Source organism: Quercus robur, chromosome 8, assembly GCF_932294415.1.
Source record: "Quercus robur chromosome 8, dhQueRobu3.1, whole genome shotgun sequence".
Taxonomy (NCBI): Eukaryota; Viridiplantae; Streptophyta; class Magnoliopsida; order Fagales; family Fagaceae; genus Quercus; species Quercus robur.
The window spans coordinates 9,249,095-9,266,084 of record NC_065541.1 but is presented as its reverse complement, the minus strand read 5'-3'; the positions used below and the strand labels follow the sequence as shown (position 1 = coordinate 9,266,084).

The 16,990-nt window shown below is 32.7% G+C and overlaps 1 protein-coding gene across 2 annotated transcripts in view; it reads right to left on the bottom strand.

Annotated features, from left to right (window-relative positions):
• Positions 1-1,773: 1,773 nt before the first annotated feature.
• The window catches only part of LOC126694474 (serine/threonine-protein phosphatase PP-X isozyme 2), an 85,419-nt gene continuing 70,202 nt past the window's right edge, over positions 1,774-16,990 (bottom strand). Inside the window, exons 2-9 of one of the 2 annotated variants that reach the window (XM_050390748.1) lie at positions 9,329-9,551; positions 6,885-7,037; positions 5,204-5,266; positions 5,013-5,098; positions 3,780-3,855; positions 3,440-3,708; positions 3,284-3,362; positions 1,774-2,581 (exon numbers count right to left, since the gene is read on the bottom strand). In XM_050390748.1, the coding sequence (XP_050246705.1) occupies positions 2,531-2,581; positions 3,284-3,362; positions 3,440-3,708; positions 3,780-3,855; positions 5,013-5,098; positions 5,204-5,266; positions 6,885-7,037; positions 9,329-9,469 (918 nt within the window). In that variant the 5' untranslated portion in view covers positions 9,470-9,551 and the 3' untranslated portion in view covers positions 1,774-2,530. Of the gene's footprint in view, positions 2,582-3,283; positions 3,363-3,439; positions 3,709-3,779; positions 3,856-5,012; positions 5,099-5,203; positions 5,267-6,884; positions 7,038-9,328; positions 9,588-16,990 lie in introns of those variants that run through there. The other variant, XM_050390747.1, reaches the window with a different exon arrangement.

Sequence of the window (16,990 nt, the reverse complement as noted above, 5' to 3'; positions counted from 1 at the left end):
TGAAATATAGTAAGAATATGTTTGTATTAGTCGGCTAAAAGGGCCACATGGGACTGATTTCATGAACAGCTAGTAATTTTAAATAGATGTATATTAAATAGATGTATCAATTTTTAAACATAAAATAGAAAGAAAAAAAAAATTACCTTGTTGACACAGCACCAATTATATTCAGTTTATAAGGATTTTATAATATAATTGGTAATAACTTTAACTTCTAAAAAAAATGATAATGCAAAAAAATTGGCATTTGGCTTCTTTTTTTTTTTTTAATTTCTATTTTAAAACTAGCTAAATAGTATGTTTTTCAAATGTCATTCATGAGAACTTTAACTAAAAAGTCAAGACTTAAACCCTTTTTTAATAATGTTGACTATTTTGACACAATATCAAAAGTTTAGAGACTAAATTGACACATTTAAGATGTTAAAGACCATTTGACACATAGGACAAGCATTAAGGACTAACATGGTAATTAAACGTTTTTTTTTAATACATATTATTTTTTAATATCCTTAAAACACTTGTTTTCTTTCTCTTTTAGTACTCACACACCATTGACCATTTCCTATCACTTTCATCTCTGCTTTATTAAGCTTGAAGGCACAATTCCATTTCTCTTTCATTTCTACCTTATTAATGTTGAAGCCACAAAATACCTCCTAGGCTCCAACCCATCCCATCCTCAACCGAATGATATATATATATGAAACAATACTTTGGAGACAAAACCGGATTATAAAACTTTAAATATATTTATGAGGAAATTATAGTACATTCAATTTTTAGTGGTTCCCTGAGCATGGCAGTGTTCATGGAATTGCAATGGCTGGTAAAAGGCTTCAAGAAATGCCAATTCCATCCCATAAGATTTATAACAAACATTTCACATAATAGACATTCTCAACTCCCCCTCATTCATAGGCGGAGTAAATGCCTGTGCCTGAAAAATATAGCAAACGATCAAAAATTTCTTTATTAGTTTTTGGTTAAAATGTAAATTGCAACGTCTAAGTTTAACTAAAATTCATTTAAGTTTTATAACCTTACTTTTATTCAATTAAGTCTTCTAAATTTCAAATTTATTTAATTTGGACCTTTCATCCAATTCTATTAAAAATATTGCCATTAAATATACAATTAAGTAATGAAAAAAAATTGCTCACATAAAAAATCTATAAAATATTTTGGCTAAAATGCAAATTACATTTTTTAAGTTTAACCAAAATTCATTTCACTCCTCCAATTTTACTTTCGTCCAGTTAAATCCTTTTTCAAATTTATTCAATTCAAAATATCCTTCCAATTCCATTAAAAATTGCCATTGGGTACGGAATTAACTAATAAAAAGAGTTTTTGAAAATAAATTCTCCCATAAAAAATCTATAGATATTTTTATTAATTTTATAAATTTTTTCATGTTAGAAAATAATTTCTTAATGACAACTTTTTAGCAAAATTGGATTCTTGAATTGTATAAATTTGAAATTTAAAAAACTCAATTAAATGAAAGTAAAATTAAAGAACTGAAACAAATTTCAGTCATACTTAAAAGGCACAATTTACATTTTCGCCAAATATTTTTATTAACTATATAGATTTTTTTCGTGAGAGAAAAATATTTTTGTATTGGTAATTTTTTAATTAAATTTGACAAAAAGCTTAAACTAATAAATTTAAAACTTAAAAGGACTTAATTTAACCTTAACTTTTTATTAGAGACAGAGAGAGAGAGATGAGTATCTTCGTTAGGTCATTGCTAACACCGAAATATAATCATGGGAAAGAAAATGGTATCCATGATATTGGACATATCTTTCAAAAATATTCTCACAGTTCACTTGATGCATTACAACTTTTTCTCGGTCAAAATGGGGTGAGGTCCTGAGTACTAGTATAGTGGTACGTAAGGGGCAGCAGAGTTTTACATGCAGATAGCAACAATAACAATCAAGCCTTAATCCCATAATTTTGGGATTGGCTATGAATCTTTAGTAGACTATTCAAAGTCTCACAATTAATGTAACATATAGAAGAAGATAATCGTGAGGAACTTTTATTGTCCAATAGGACAAACAAAACCCAACATGATGTCTTTTTCTATGGATGTTCAGAATAATTCCCTCCTCATTTCCTAAGCCAGTACTTCCTATTCATACTCCTATTGATGGAACCAGAGCTTTTCCTTTCCAAGACCTGTCTCTCTCTACCATCAAATGAACAAGGATAGGGATTCTATATTCGATGATTCACTGGCATAGACTATGCAATGCATGCTACAATTATACATTAACAACAAAGATGGTAGAAGCAGACAAACAAGAAATGTAAACCCAATAATCTAAACCGATCACGAACTGGAAAGTACACCCCTTGGTGATCATTTCAGGGAACTGATCATTAAGCAGCCAACCTCTATTCCACCCCTGTTCCTTTGGTATTACACGAGATCTCCATGTGACCGTATATCTTCTTGCCTATCAATGCAAGCATGTTGAATGATAAAAAGTGACACTATACTGAATTGGTTTCATAAAAAGTAATCTGGTGCAGGTTTCTTGGCAGGGGCCCCTCTCGATTCCTGCACATCATTTTAATCTTTCAGTGCACCACAGAATGCAAGAAGTAAATTCAATCAAGAAGCATGAAACACAACACCTCTTCACATATTATGTCATACAGAGTCACAGATCATGCCTTTCACTCAATGGAGCATTATCTGTTTGTATGAACTGCAAAAATTTACATAAGGAGCATACATTGATGGTAGGTCATGCAACCATATAGTCTTGAGTCAAAGAATTGCAGAAATCAGATCCAGTAGTACTGTATGTCTGTATCCCTTCTCAAAAACTATACTCATTCATGTAATATAGGTGCTATGTCCCTTGGCAATGACTCAGGTGGTTATGGGTTAGATTACTCTTAGATTCAAAACTTCCCAAATAATACAACAATAAAGCCTTGGTTCCAAAATATTGGGATTGGCTATGAATCCTCAACAAACTGATAGGGGTATTCAAAAATGTCCCAAACAATGTAAATATATAAATAAAAAGCAATTTCCTCAATATATATATAAAGCAAAATATCACATAGCTGCCTTTACCAAATAAACCTGCATATTTTTAACCAGATGAAATCTATAAATTCCTCGTCCAGAGGGTATGACTCAAGATTAACAACCGGAAGAAACATAAAAAGTGAACGAAGTAATTGCTATCAGAAGTCAACCGCCTAATTTCCTCGGATAATCAATTGCAAGTGGATTATATACACAAACCTGTGGAGCAGCATCAAACACACGAAACTGCTTGTTAAGATTCTCATCTAGCTCGAGGATTGCAGCTACATTACCACATCTGCAAACACATCCAAGAATGAAACCAATTAAATACTAGAACAAACCAGAGAGCAGAAATCAAAATTTTTATTTTACCTGTAGCAGTAATTTGGAGCTGACCAGACTGTAACTATCTGGTTATTGAACATCCATTTATATCCTTCCATTACCAACTGATGAGCACGACATATGTAGTCAATGTTGTTTGTATGGTTGAAAGAAGTAACAACACTGCCACCAAATAGGAAGCCAGCACCACGGGGACTCAAACCCCAACCATCTACAATATCTTCGGGATCAGACCACAAGAGGTCACACATAGCACCATCATGAGGTACTTCTTGCTTCCGATCAATTGTTCGTATCTGGCAAGCAAAACATTATTAGTATGTAAATCTTAAGAGAATATATACAAATTCATGATAAATTCTCTGACCTGATCCAATGTTGTTATGGCAGGAGAGAGACCTCCATGGACACTGAAAATTTTGTTCTCAATGAGGGCAGACAGACTGTAACAAACCACAGCTGAAACTTTAGAAGTTGTAAGGGACTGACATAACAAAAGTACCCAAATTTGGGTTGCGTTGGAAGCAACTGAATCAAAGAATAACTTTAATTGGCCACTGAGTAACATGTGATGGTCAATACCAAAACTTTGCAAAACTAAAGGCAAAACCATATTACTTTTACTATACATCACTTAAAATAAGAAGCACAAACACTTCATAATCTCTGGCGTGTCCATGTCTGACATGCTGGGACATTCCTACATATGCATCCTCATTTTGTGACGGGGGGAATATATATTTATTTATTTATTTTAAATATAAAGCATAAAATTGATTTTCAATGTATTTAAAGATTTTGATAGTTGCTACATATTTTTTGAACTTAAAATTAACATAAAACATGTCTATAAATGAATAAAAATATACCTAGAGATAATAATTCATTTATTAATTGTCATATATCCCACCGTTCCACGTCCTAATTTTTCAAGAAGTGCCATATCACCATGTCCCATGTCATGTCAGTGTCAATGTCCGTGTCCGTTATTCTTAGTTAAAAGGCTCCATTTAGATTTACAGAATTAAGCAAGAGATACCTACTTCTAGGAACTTCTTCGATGGTGAGTTTCTTGGACTTGTGAAATTCGAAAATGGTGCGGAAACCAAACAATGAAACTTTAATATGAAAGTTTGTCAGTTGCTTCCAAAACCATAGCAAAATTGAAATCCAGGACACCCATCACGTTGGATAATAAGGAAGCTGTACTAAAGGCACAGAAACTGCATGACAAGGAGAAATGCAGAGGGACTAAAATCTGACTTATCAATGTTATAGCATATTATGGTACTGGTATCCATGTTCTTATGGCAGCAGTATAGTTTTAGTTTAGTGATTCCCAATTATGAGTTATGACTCTCTAGGGAAGAAGCAATATAGCAAGCCCATGATCCCAACCATCCAACTTGATGAAATTTATGGAACATAATTCTAACCAGCCAAGAAAAGGAAGAATGATTAGGCAACTAACACAAGAATTGTCTAACAGACAACTGTGTCCTAACAGGCTACCATCCCCTGCACCAGTCTATAATTGTTACACCTTCCTTACATTCCAACAGATAGGTGTCCTGTGTTTCTATAAAAGATATTGGCTAACCTTAAGTAATCAAATATATCGGTGCAATATCTCCAAACGTTCACAGAGCCATATTTACGTAGGCACTCATCATAGAATCCATATACCTGAAATGTAAAGATAAATGGTAAATTCTCAGAATGCTTAAAAAGTGACAATCAGTAAATCTAAGAGCATAGAAAGTACAGATATACAAGTTAAAAAGACTTAACCTGTGTGATTTGACGGCTCTCATGGTTCCCTCTAATGAGAGTTATCCGATCTGGATACCTCACCTGATTGTGAACAATTATTAGTTGAACGCCTTAATAAACAAAAATGAATTATAATGCATAATTTATTAATATCTGCAATCTGCCTTTGGCAATTCGCAAGTCAAAATGGATATGCCACACTCAATCAATTCAATAAACAGTTGGATTTCAAGCAATCCCTTTGACTGAACAACCAGACAGGAGGTCTGGAAAATAAATGAAATTATGTATAATTACTCAGTGTGAGAATATATTAAAGTGATATAAATCTTTGACATTCCACAAACAGCCTGTTGCTTAGTTTCAAGCCTTCTTCATGTATCACTAGAAGTGGGTCTTACTAGGATAGTAAATGGGTATTCCTCATGCAAAGGGTTCTCTTTGAGGAAGTTAACCATCATTAATGGTTCGCTTAAAGTCAAAGATGTGTTAATGTACCTATGATTATAAGTTAGTTTACAATATATCAGTGAATGTTTTCAGCTTTTACTTATCAAAAATATATATATATCAGTGAATTTTTTCTTATGTTGAATTTAAGATGGAAATGTTTGCACCCAAGTTTTATGAGTGCTGGTTTAGTAAGCATTTACAGTATTTTGGAACATCTTTTTTACTCTACCAAGCTCATTTGGTCAGGAGTGCTTCTTTTGCTGCTGCTACTCCGATTATATCTATTAGAATAATAATTAAGTAATTAAATTCATCATTTCCCAATAGCTAAAACTTTTGGGACAATAGGTAATTTACCATGGTATGGTATCAAAGTAGGTGGTCCTAAGTTTGAACCTTGGCTGCACTATACCTCCCATTTAAAAAAATAAAATCTAACATGTTTGGCCCCACTTATTAAGGGGGAGTTTGGACATACACAAAAGAGGGAGTGTTAAAATAATGATTACATGATTAAATTCACAATTTCCTAACAGTTTAAGCTTTGGGGACAACTGTTAATTTATCAATATCAAACATTACTTTCTCAAGAGTCCGATTGTTTAAAACTTTTGTTTTTGATAGGTGAGTCCGATTGTTTAAAACTCAGGGTAGCTTTCTTGAGTCATCAAGCAGTGTTCTGGGAGTTAATATCAATGCCAACTTTTTTTTTATCACTTAAAAGCAAAGCTTTGCTGTTGCTAAACATACTAAATATTGCAAAAGCCTAAAAATTTTTTATTTAAAAAAAAAAAAAAAAGTCTTCAGAATACTGCATCAGTTCAATCACCCAGTGTAGTGTTCCCAAATAAATCTTGACATGGGCAATTAGCTCAAGCTAAAATGGCACATTCTCTCCTTGTAAGAGCAAGGGGGAAGAGGGGGGTGGGGGGATCATGGACTCAGGACCCTCCGGGTGTGTGTGTAATTACCAATCAAAAATAAATAAATAAACAAAAAAATCTGGACTTGAATAAGAATATATTGGTAGTCAACTAAAGCCTCTTTTTCAAGACAGAACTATGCTATAGAAGCCACAGAAGTGCATTTATGAGAACCTCCTAGCAAGTTAGCAGGACAACAAAGTCAAAAGAAAGAGAAAAAGAGAGAGAGAGAGAGAAATATAAATAGCAAGCACAAGAGTATATTATAACTTAAAGTCAACAAAACTCTAACTTAAAATCATCATGAGTATATTATAAAATACCTTCAGGGCTAGTAGAAGCAGAAATGTTTCCACAGAGTAAAATCCTCTGTCAACAAAATCTCCAAGAAACAAGTAATTAGTCTTGGGGCAATCACCTCCTACTTTGAAAAGCTCTTTCATGTCGTAAAACTGCCCATGGATGTCACCACATATCTATGCAAAAATACAAAGCCAACTGACATTAGTCACAGCCTGAATCACAGTCAGACTCTTAAACAATGAAATATACTTAGGTGTAAAATAAAAACCATCATGAATTCACTATTTCCACTCAAGATATGCCCATCCCTCTGCTCCCTCCAACTATTTCACAATATAGAGCAGAAAGGCAAAAAGGGGAATCAAATTATGGTTAAAGATAAACAGCAATTGCAAGTGAAACTACAACAACAACCAAGCCTTTGCCCCAATTTTCTTGGGGTTGGCTATGGATCCTCAATAGATTAGTCAATGTCGGCCACATGTATTCTTTTCCGCCATTATATTCTATCCAAATTATACTATGTTATTTCCTTAATCCTTAATTGACATGACCTTTTATCCTTCTAGTCTTCTACAAATGTTAGTTTTGGTCTTCCTCTATCTTTTTTTTTTCCTTCAACTTGTATCAACTCACTCTTTCTCACTAGTGCATTAATCATTCTACTCTAAACATAACCAAATCATCTCAAGTGACTTCCAACAAGCTCACTTAATGCAACAAAAAACTAAGCGTAATGCAAGAGACAATTAAACTCATAGAGGAATCAGCACAGGCATTGTACTTCCATTTTGGAGTTTCAAAACTCTATCAGATTTTCAGTTTGATTTACTGTAATTTTTTTAAGATACTTTGTTCTCATCATCATGCACATAAAGTATTTTTTACCGTCAATAAAATTCATTACTTATAAAAATTAAAAAAAATTATATAAGAATGCACCTTCTATCCTATCACCTATTCTGCCAATTATGGTTCCATAAAAGAATGGGAAGCTCCTGTTTCTCGTTAGTGTCACACATAATCACAAGATAGGAGCTGTGTTTTAATCTTCCGCATATAGGAGATCCGCAAAATCTTTTAATTTAGGTTTGACCTGAAGCCCAACCTGATACAACTGAAAGGCAACCTGTACTGCTGCCAGTTTCAGCACCTTACCCAACAAAGAAAAATCCAAGTTAACTATGTGTTTGGCTGTTTACGATGAATTATATATGCCATGACCTTTAAAAGCTACATGCATACTCTGGCAAATCAAAGACTTAGGGTAGTCAAAGGCAATCCAGGTGCTAACCTATGCGTCCAAGCTAGGCAGGTGCCTTTGGTGAGGTGCTTGCCTTTAGAGCCTAGGCGAGCAAGAGCACCTTAAACCAAGTACAAGGCACTAAGCCTAGGGCGAGAGCATTGCTGTAAAACCTATTGGTAGATTAAATATTTATAGGAGTTTGTCGTAGAACCGATCATTAGATTATTAATTACAGAAGCTTGATATAAATCCTACTGTGAAATTAATTAATTTACAAAAGCTTTGTTAGATTAATTAATTTATAGAAGCTTGTTGTAAAACCTATTGTTAGAATGATTAAAAGAGCTTAAACCGTGTTAAGTCTATTTTAAAATCAATTAATAGACCAAATTTATTCATGCAACACATGTCAACATATGATTTAAGTTCTACACGTATACTAAATATATTTAGAATTTGGCACCTTGCTTTAATCAGGCTAGCACCTTTTTGTCACCTCACAACTTGGGCAATATAAGGCTTTGGTGCCTTAAGGTCACCTTTCGCCTTTGACTACCTTGCTTATACTGTTTTTTTAAAACAAGTTACACAGCAACAAGTAAATTTTGAACTCACGACGTCACACTCCACACACACTTTTGAGAGGAGAAACTGCCATTTGAGCCAGGGCTCATTGGCAAGTCAAACACTTACACTTGAAACAGCAATGAATCCAGTAAAGCTCATTTAAGTTGACAGCCCTGGAATTCAACCAAATGGATTCCCTAATTCATAAAACAAAAACCTAAACTGAGCAGACTCATTACCAAAACAAGTTTATTTCCTTCCATGCCTATTAAACTCAGTTGATTAAACATTTTAACTAAAAATACAACAAATATCAGCAACCAATTGACTTCAAAAATTAGTGCCATGCCCTTAAATCTTTGTTCAAAATCCCTAAACCCAGTTCATATCTCCAATAAATAATTTATTTTTACTATCAAATCCAACTATTCTAATAACTTCCTATCACTTTTAGGTCACATTTTCACATACATGAAACAAAATAGAGAAACCCCACTTGAAAAAAACCAAACCCAGCATTGAAATCCACAGCCAAATCCAACCCACAACTCAAAAAACAAAACAAAACAAACCCAGAAACCCAAATCACATAAAACAACAGTATTTCCCACTTAAAAATCAATAAAAGAGAGAGAGAGAGAGAGAGGTTACAGTGACAGGGGCATCGACCCTTTGAACGTTGCTCTCTTCAACGAGGATTTCCATGGCTTTGAGACAGAGAGCCTTCACCTCCGACTCCTTGAGAGGCTCACACTTCTTCAGCTGCTCTATTTGTCTGTCTAGGTCTGACATCTCTCTCTCTAGCCAAAACCCTCTTCTTCCTCAGAAAGACCCAAAACAGCAAAAGCCGATTTGGTTTTGGGTCTCTCTCTCTGTGAATCTGCAACCTTTTTAGTTGTAATATATTAGTGTTGTTCACTTCCTTTTGTAGACTCGCTTCTGTTTTCGAGGTTTTTGCTATGGTGCCCTTTTATGTTGCCGTAATTGCACTCTTATGGAAATATCATATATGTTTATTATTACTGATTTATATAGATAATTTGAAATGATAAAATACTATTTTGATTTTAAATTTTACCGAAAATTTGTTTTTCATTTCTAAACTATTGAAAATATCATCTTTTATCCTCTAAATTATTAAAAATATTTTATTTATATCATTTAGTTTTACTAAAAGTTTGTTTTTCATTATTAAATTCTTTTTTCATTGAAAAAAATTATTGAAAAAACTCTTTATAAAGTTACGAATAAAAAAAGAACTTTTAAAGTTTACGGATGAAAAACAAGTTTTTGTTAAAGTTTATGGATCAAAATAGTATTTTACTTTAATTTGAAATTTTAAACAAATTATGAATAATGTTATGTAAGCAATAATTTTTTTAAAACAATTGAATTTGTAGATTTTATTGGTTCTTATCTTGTTTTAATTAACAACAATGTATCACCTGTTGTGATTTAAGAGTTATTTCCATCATTTGTTCAAGCTTTTTTTTTTCTTAGATCCAAGTTTGATTTACCTACAATAATAAATTTAAAAGGTTATCATTTATCTTTGACTTATTATACTTTTCGTGCTGAAAATTTTGCTCACCCATTTTAAGGTTATCACTTGTTATTGTTTTGATAATTATTGTTTAAAACAAAACATTAAGAAAATGTTCAAATGACTTCATTTAATATATTTGGAAAAAATAACTAGATTGACTCACTTTGACAAAGTGAACGACTATATTGACAAAATTCATACCCTAATGACTTACCCTTACACATCTATTTCAGGACAAATCAAATTTTTTGTTTTTATTCTATATTAAGTCTAATGGATTTATCATTTTTTTTAATCTATGGATTTAATTAGGTAATGTGTTTTTAGTAAAAATATCATTTAAAAATTACTGATAATATGACAAAAAAAATTTATAAGATAATATGATAAAAATTATGTGTTAATAATGTGATTAAATTCACAAATCTTTAATATAAAACATTACTAGAAGATTTGATTTGTCATAAACTTAATGTGCATAGTTTAATTGTCAATGAATCAGAAATTCAATGTAAAATTGGCACTTACGGGATACAATAGAGTCCATTGATAATATTTTTCAAAAATCCTAAAAATTTTCAATGACTAAGCTATAATTTATCTAATTTAAGGAATGAAAACACAAAATTATATAAATATTTTGGGGTAGAAAAGGCGTATTTTAACAGATAAATTATTTTTGGTTTCCAGCCCTTTTTATAATGCTAATTGCAGTTTGCTGCCGTAAGCATGCTAATGTGCGATGGTGAAGTCTGAAGTCATCAACATGCTTCTTCTAAAAAAAATAAAAATAAAAGGTCATCAACATGCTGTTTAGGGTTGGCCCCACTCCAAAAGTAATAATAAGAACAATAATATAAAAATAAGACAAAAGTCACTGAAAGATATTCTTACTCATCGAGATAAATACTCTCATATCACCAATGGATTTGATTCATGAGGCTAATCAAGATTAACATGTGGTTTTGATTTAAGTTGGGCTAGGAAGCCCAGCCCAAGAAACCCGCTAATGAAGCCGACAAAGCTCATGAGACCAGCCATGTATGAAGAAGGAAGCAATGCTGAAAAGCTAAGGGTGTGTTTGTTTTGGGTGAAAATCACTTTCAAAAATGCGGGTGTTTGGTTGGTCCGGAAAATAGAATTTTCCGAAAATCAATTTCAGTTGACCGAAAAAAATATGCTTTGACCACGGAAATGAATTTCTGTTCCTATTTTCACTTCAAATGAATTCCAGAGAGAGAGAGAGAGAGAGAGAGAGAGAGAAGAGGCCCCCAAGCTCCAGTCTAGTCCGACGATCGCCGGCGAACCCCGAGCTCCAATCCGCGCCGATCGCACGCACCAGTCGATCTCGCGAGCTCCAGTCCGACGATCGCACCGCGCCGATCGCACCTTCGATCTCGCCTCCGCACGATCTCGCCTTCGACCCACCGATCTCTCTCTGTGTGATTTTGATTTTTGTTGTTGTTGTGGTGGTGTGGTGGTGGTGTTTTGGTGGTTGTGGCTTTTGATTGTCGGAGTTTGCTGCCGTGGGTTGAATTGCCATGTAAAAAATTTGTAGGAAAATAGCATTTTCAACCATACAACCAAACACCATAAAATATTTTTCACAACATTTTCTGAAATGCAACCAAATACTTAAAAATATTTTCCTTTCCGGAAAATAGCATTTCCGAAAAATAAGTATTTTCCGGAAAATCACTTACATGAAACAAACATAGCCTAAGATAAGCTAAAGATTACTATGAGAGGTGGAATGGAAGACAAAAAGAGACATTTCACACCAACTTGGTCTCAACAAAAAAATCTCTCAAATGGGCTTGAGACATCTTTGAGTATCTAACTGTTCATCAGGCATGTGCAGCTCTCTCTTCTCACACACACAGAATTATTATATGGAGAAATTTTTTAAAGAGTCCTAAAAAGGGAGTAAAAAATTTCTAACTCAACATCTCATGGATATCATGAAACCTTAAAAATCATTAAACCAACCCTTTAAAAATGCAAGGTGTCACAAACAAGATCATGAAGAAAATATAATATTTGCTATAATTGAATAATGTCCGGCAAATATAATTGATCTTTCCCTCATTTAGTAGGCCATTAAATGATTACATAGCATCATCATTAAAAGCAAGGGGCCCGATGCCAAAGTGAGGGAAATAGATTGGGAGAGAGAAAACACAAAACCTTCGTTTACTTGTACAGTTATACTTATACACCTTTGCATTTTTTTTATTTTTATTTTTATTTTTTGGAACTACATCTTTGCACTTTTTACGAAAATCAAAGTATGGTTTACACTTTACACAAGCTTTGTCAGCTCGCTGCAGGCTCTTTCTCCCTCTTGTAGGTTTGATGAGTTCCGCATAACTTCAAGACACACTGCTAGTCTTCATCATCATTCGTGTAAAGGTAAGTAACAAATTAAACACAATCCCAAACTAATCCAAATACTTATTGGCTAGGATTATATTATGATTGTGTTTAATACAAACCTATCTCCATTTTTTTTAACTGTTGTGACAGTAAATATAACGGTATAAAACTATAAATATAAGATTTTATAAGAAGTCTTTATATAATTGAATTCCTAATCTTTAATATAATATAAATGCAAATTATACATTATGACAATTTTACCATTATTCTATTTGACTCATTTAAATTTTACGATTGTTGGTAAACAATCAATAGTGAACCTATTTTTACAAGCAATACATATGACAATTAGGCTAGGGCATTCACTTGGCAGAACTATGGTTTTAGGATCCATAGAGTCTTTTGGCTGAATAATGCAAAAAATTGAGTTTATTGGTGATATAGGTACTGTTCAAAGTTATTTGGAAAAATAAGAAAAGAGAATAAATTTTAACAATGGTGTTGCCGAACAGTGGCGACTCCAAGATTTTTTTCATGGGGGTTCAACAATGATAGAGTAAGAAATTTGTCATGGAGTAAATATAAAATAAAATGAATTTTTTTTTTTTTGTAAATAACTTCCATATTATATACAATAATCTAAAATAGTATTCTACATACAATTTAGTATATAATACAACTGTGGGGTATAAAAGACCTGAAGGCCCATGCGAATGTCTACATTTGGGCCAAGGGCTCAGCCCAAGGAAATACCCCTCCTTGACCATGAGGAGAATCCTCATCAGCATGGATATAGCCGAGGATAAAGGAGACAACCTGCCACTGGTAGTGACACTCTATATCGTACCACAAAGCAGGAAAAGTACTATAGCAGAAAAGGACAACGGAGAAAAGGGAGGTGTCTAGGGAAAAGGCTGCCATTATTGCGTTCATGGCTTTGTGCCTGACATGGTCATACTTCCCTGTCCTTACAACCACTCCCAACAACTAGAGGGAAGGGCGGATGGGACAAGCACCTACCCTAGGGACCGCATTCAAGAGGAAGAAATCTACTATAAAAAGGGAAAAAAGAGAGACAGAGGGGGGGGGGGGAGACCCCCCAACACACAAGAGGGACCAGAAAGGGCTCCCGGAACCGTGCCGAGGACCAATTCTCCCAGATGAACTCAATTCATCTCATCCTGATCAAGTAAAACACCGTGATAACTTTTATTCATACACCAAAACCTAGCTCTTTGGCCCACTCTCGACAAATTCATTGTACCGGGCTCACTGGTTTAAGGTCCCACGCATCTTGGGCTGGACCAGAAAAATCGGACCCTACAACACTATATTTTACAATAATATAAAAAAGTTATTAAAAATTTAAAGATCAGTAAGACAACAAATATAATTAAATAATTAATCATACATTTTTGTCAAATTAATAATAACTTATTATATTTATATGTATTATCAATTAAATAAAAATATATGATAAATAAGAATACTAACACACCTAAGAGTAGAACTAGGAGTAATATGAAACAAAGAAAAAAAAAATAGTAACTAATATAAGTTTTTGCTTTTGAAGTGTATAGCTTTTTTATTAGAATCACCGTATGGCTTTTTAATCATACATGTGATCGCTCTCTTGGAATTTGAGCAAGCACTAAAAAACTTTTTGGACTTGAAAATCTATAGAGTATTTATCAAACAATTTGATCAAATAAAGAGAAAAACTATATATAAAAAAAAATACATAAGAAGGAAAGAGAGATAAAGAGAATAGGAAAGAATCACAAATGTAGATAGAGATATATTAGTTGCAACAATAGTGTAATTTTTTGCTTATGGAGGAAAAAAGTGCATGAAAAAACAGCTTCATTTTGCTGTCAATAGTAAAGTAAGTCAGAGTCTTGCAGAGAATATACATATATATTTTTAACAAAGGAGCAAAAATGAAACTTTTTTTTAATAATATTCAATACACAATACTTTCACAAAAAATTTATAACTAAATTTAGGCGGTAAGTTGTTAATGGTAGATAAAAAGTGATGTTAATTATGGATCCAAATAAAAACCAGTTACAACTTGCCATATAACATTTATTGTGAAAATGTTGTGAAAGTAGCATTAAGATGATCATATTCAAATTTATTTTAGTTGGGTTTAAATAAAATTTAGAGTCAAGGTGTTCAAATTTTTATTTTAAGGGTCAAAACAAAAGTTAAAAAAATTATATATATAAAAAAAAAAAAAAAAATTTGACAAGTTAGGGGGTTCATTTGAACCCCCTGGCTCTAACATAACACTGCCACTGTTGCTGAAATTGCAAGAAAAAATATGAAAAAGAGTAAAGATAAGTGATGTGATGGAGGAGGGAGAAAAAATTGAATTTCGGTAATGAGATTACCGAAATTCTTGTTGCCCGAAGCTGCTGCCCAAGTGAGTGTGAAATGCCCGAAGTGCTAGTGTTAGGTGGAGTGTCCAAAGGGAAACCAATTGTGGCAACCAAGTTGTCGAAATTGTAGGGAAGGGAGGAGAGAGAAAATATGAATTGTGGCAACCAAGTTGCCAAAATCTTGGGGAGTAATTTAAAAAAAAAAATTTGTGGCAATGGCATTACCGAAATCAATTGCCACAATCTTTTTTTTTTTTTTTGTTTCTCCCCAAGATTTCGGCAACCTTGTGCAAAAGTCGTTGCACAAAAATGTATTTTGTTAATTATTATTTTTCTATATTATCTTACTTTCTAAGCCTTAGACTATTATAAGCTTTAGAATAGTCTAACTTGTATTGTGAATGAATTTATATTTTTTAATTACTAGCCGATGGCATGCATGAATATATATTTATTAACTACTAGCCATGTCCCATGCCATGTGAAATGCATTATAATAATCAGGGAATCAATTTTAGTTATATAAAATGCCACAAATCAATTGCCACAAATTTTTTTTCCCCTCCATTTTGGCAATGCCATTGCCATAAATCAATTGCCACAATTTTTTTTTTTTAAATTCCTCCACAAGATTTTGGCAACTTGGTTGCCACAATTTTTTTTTTTTCCTCCTATTTTCGACAACTTGGTCACCACAATTCATATTTTCTCTCTCCTCCCTTCCCTACAATTTCGGCAACTTGGTTGCCACAATTGGTTTCCCTTTGGGCACTCCACCTAGCACTAGCACTTCGGGCACTACACTCACTTGGGCAGCAGCTTCAGGTAGCAAGAATTTCGGTAATCTCATTACCGAAATTCAATTTTTTCTTCCTCTTCCATCACATCACTTATCTTTACTCTCTCTGTCATACTTCTTCTTGCAATATCGGCAACATCATTGCCGAAATTCACTCTCTTTCCTTATTTTTCCAAATAACTTTAAACAGTACCTATATCACCAATAAACTCAGTTTTTTGCAATATTAAGCCAAAAGACTCGGATTCATATGTATATCTATATCTATAAAGAAGTATTTGACTTTTTATGATCACTTTATTTAAACTTTGGAGGACTCACAATTTTCCACCTCATTATTAATTTATTTATTTCTTAGTGCTAGAAAAAACAACACTACCTCGAATGCGATACTCTAAAAAGGCATCTTTTGTTATTTATTAAGAAATTTATTATGAAGAAAATTTTTGTTAAACAGTCTTATTCAAAGCTGTTTAGGTATTTAGTCAGAGTTGAGTTCTAATGTAAAAAACTTAACTCTCTTCAACTCAAGTTCCTTCAAACAATGAATGGGAACTTAACAACATCTCAACTCAGGTTTTTTATCCATGGAACCCGAGTTTTAAACAATTGAGTTCCAAATAAGGCTACATAAAATATTTTAGGGTAAACAATGTTTTTGGTCTCTATTCTATACACCATATTTCAAGTTGATCCTTAACTTTTCAATTGTGTCAATTTGGTCATTAATCTTTTAGTACAATGTCAATTTAATATTTGTAGCTATATTTTGGATGAAAATTGATGATGTCTTTAGTGGCCAAAATAAAAAATTAGCTTATATTGATGTGAAAATAAACTAAAATTTTATTTTAGCCGCTTGCTATATCACAAATTTGAAAGGTTAGAAACTAAATTGAAACATGGTGAAAAGGATAACGACAAAATTTGTAGTTTACCCAATATTTTAAATGAAGCTTTCAAAAAACCTTATACTATCTCTTAAAAAAATGGTAAAATACTATTTTGGTTTTTAAATTTTATCAACAATTTATTTTTTACCCCTAAACTTTTAAAAATTATTGTTTCATTCTTAAACTTTGTAAAGAATTTTTTTTAATAGTTTATAAATGAAAATATGGATGAAAAAAGAACTTTTGGCAATAGTTTAAAAATAAAAAATAAACTTTTGATAAAATTTAAGAATATAAAATAAAATATTTTTA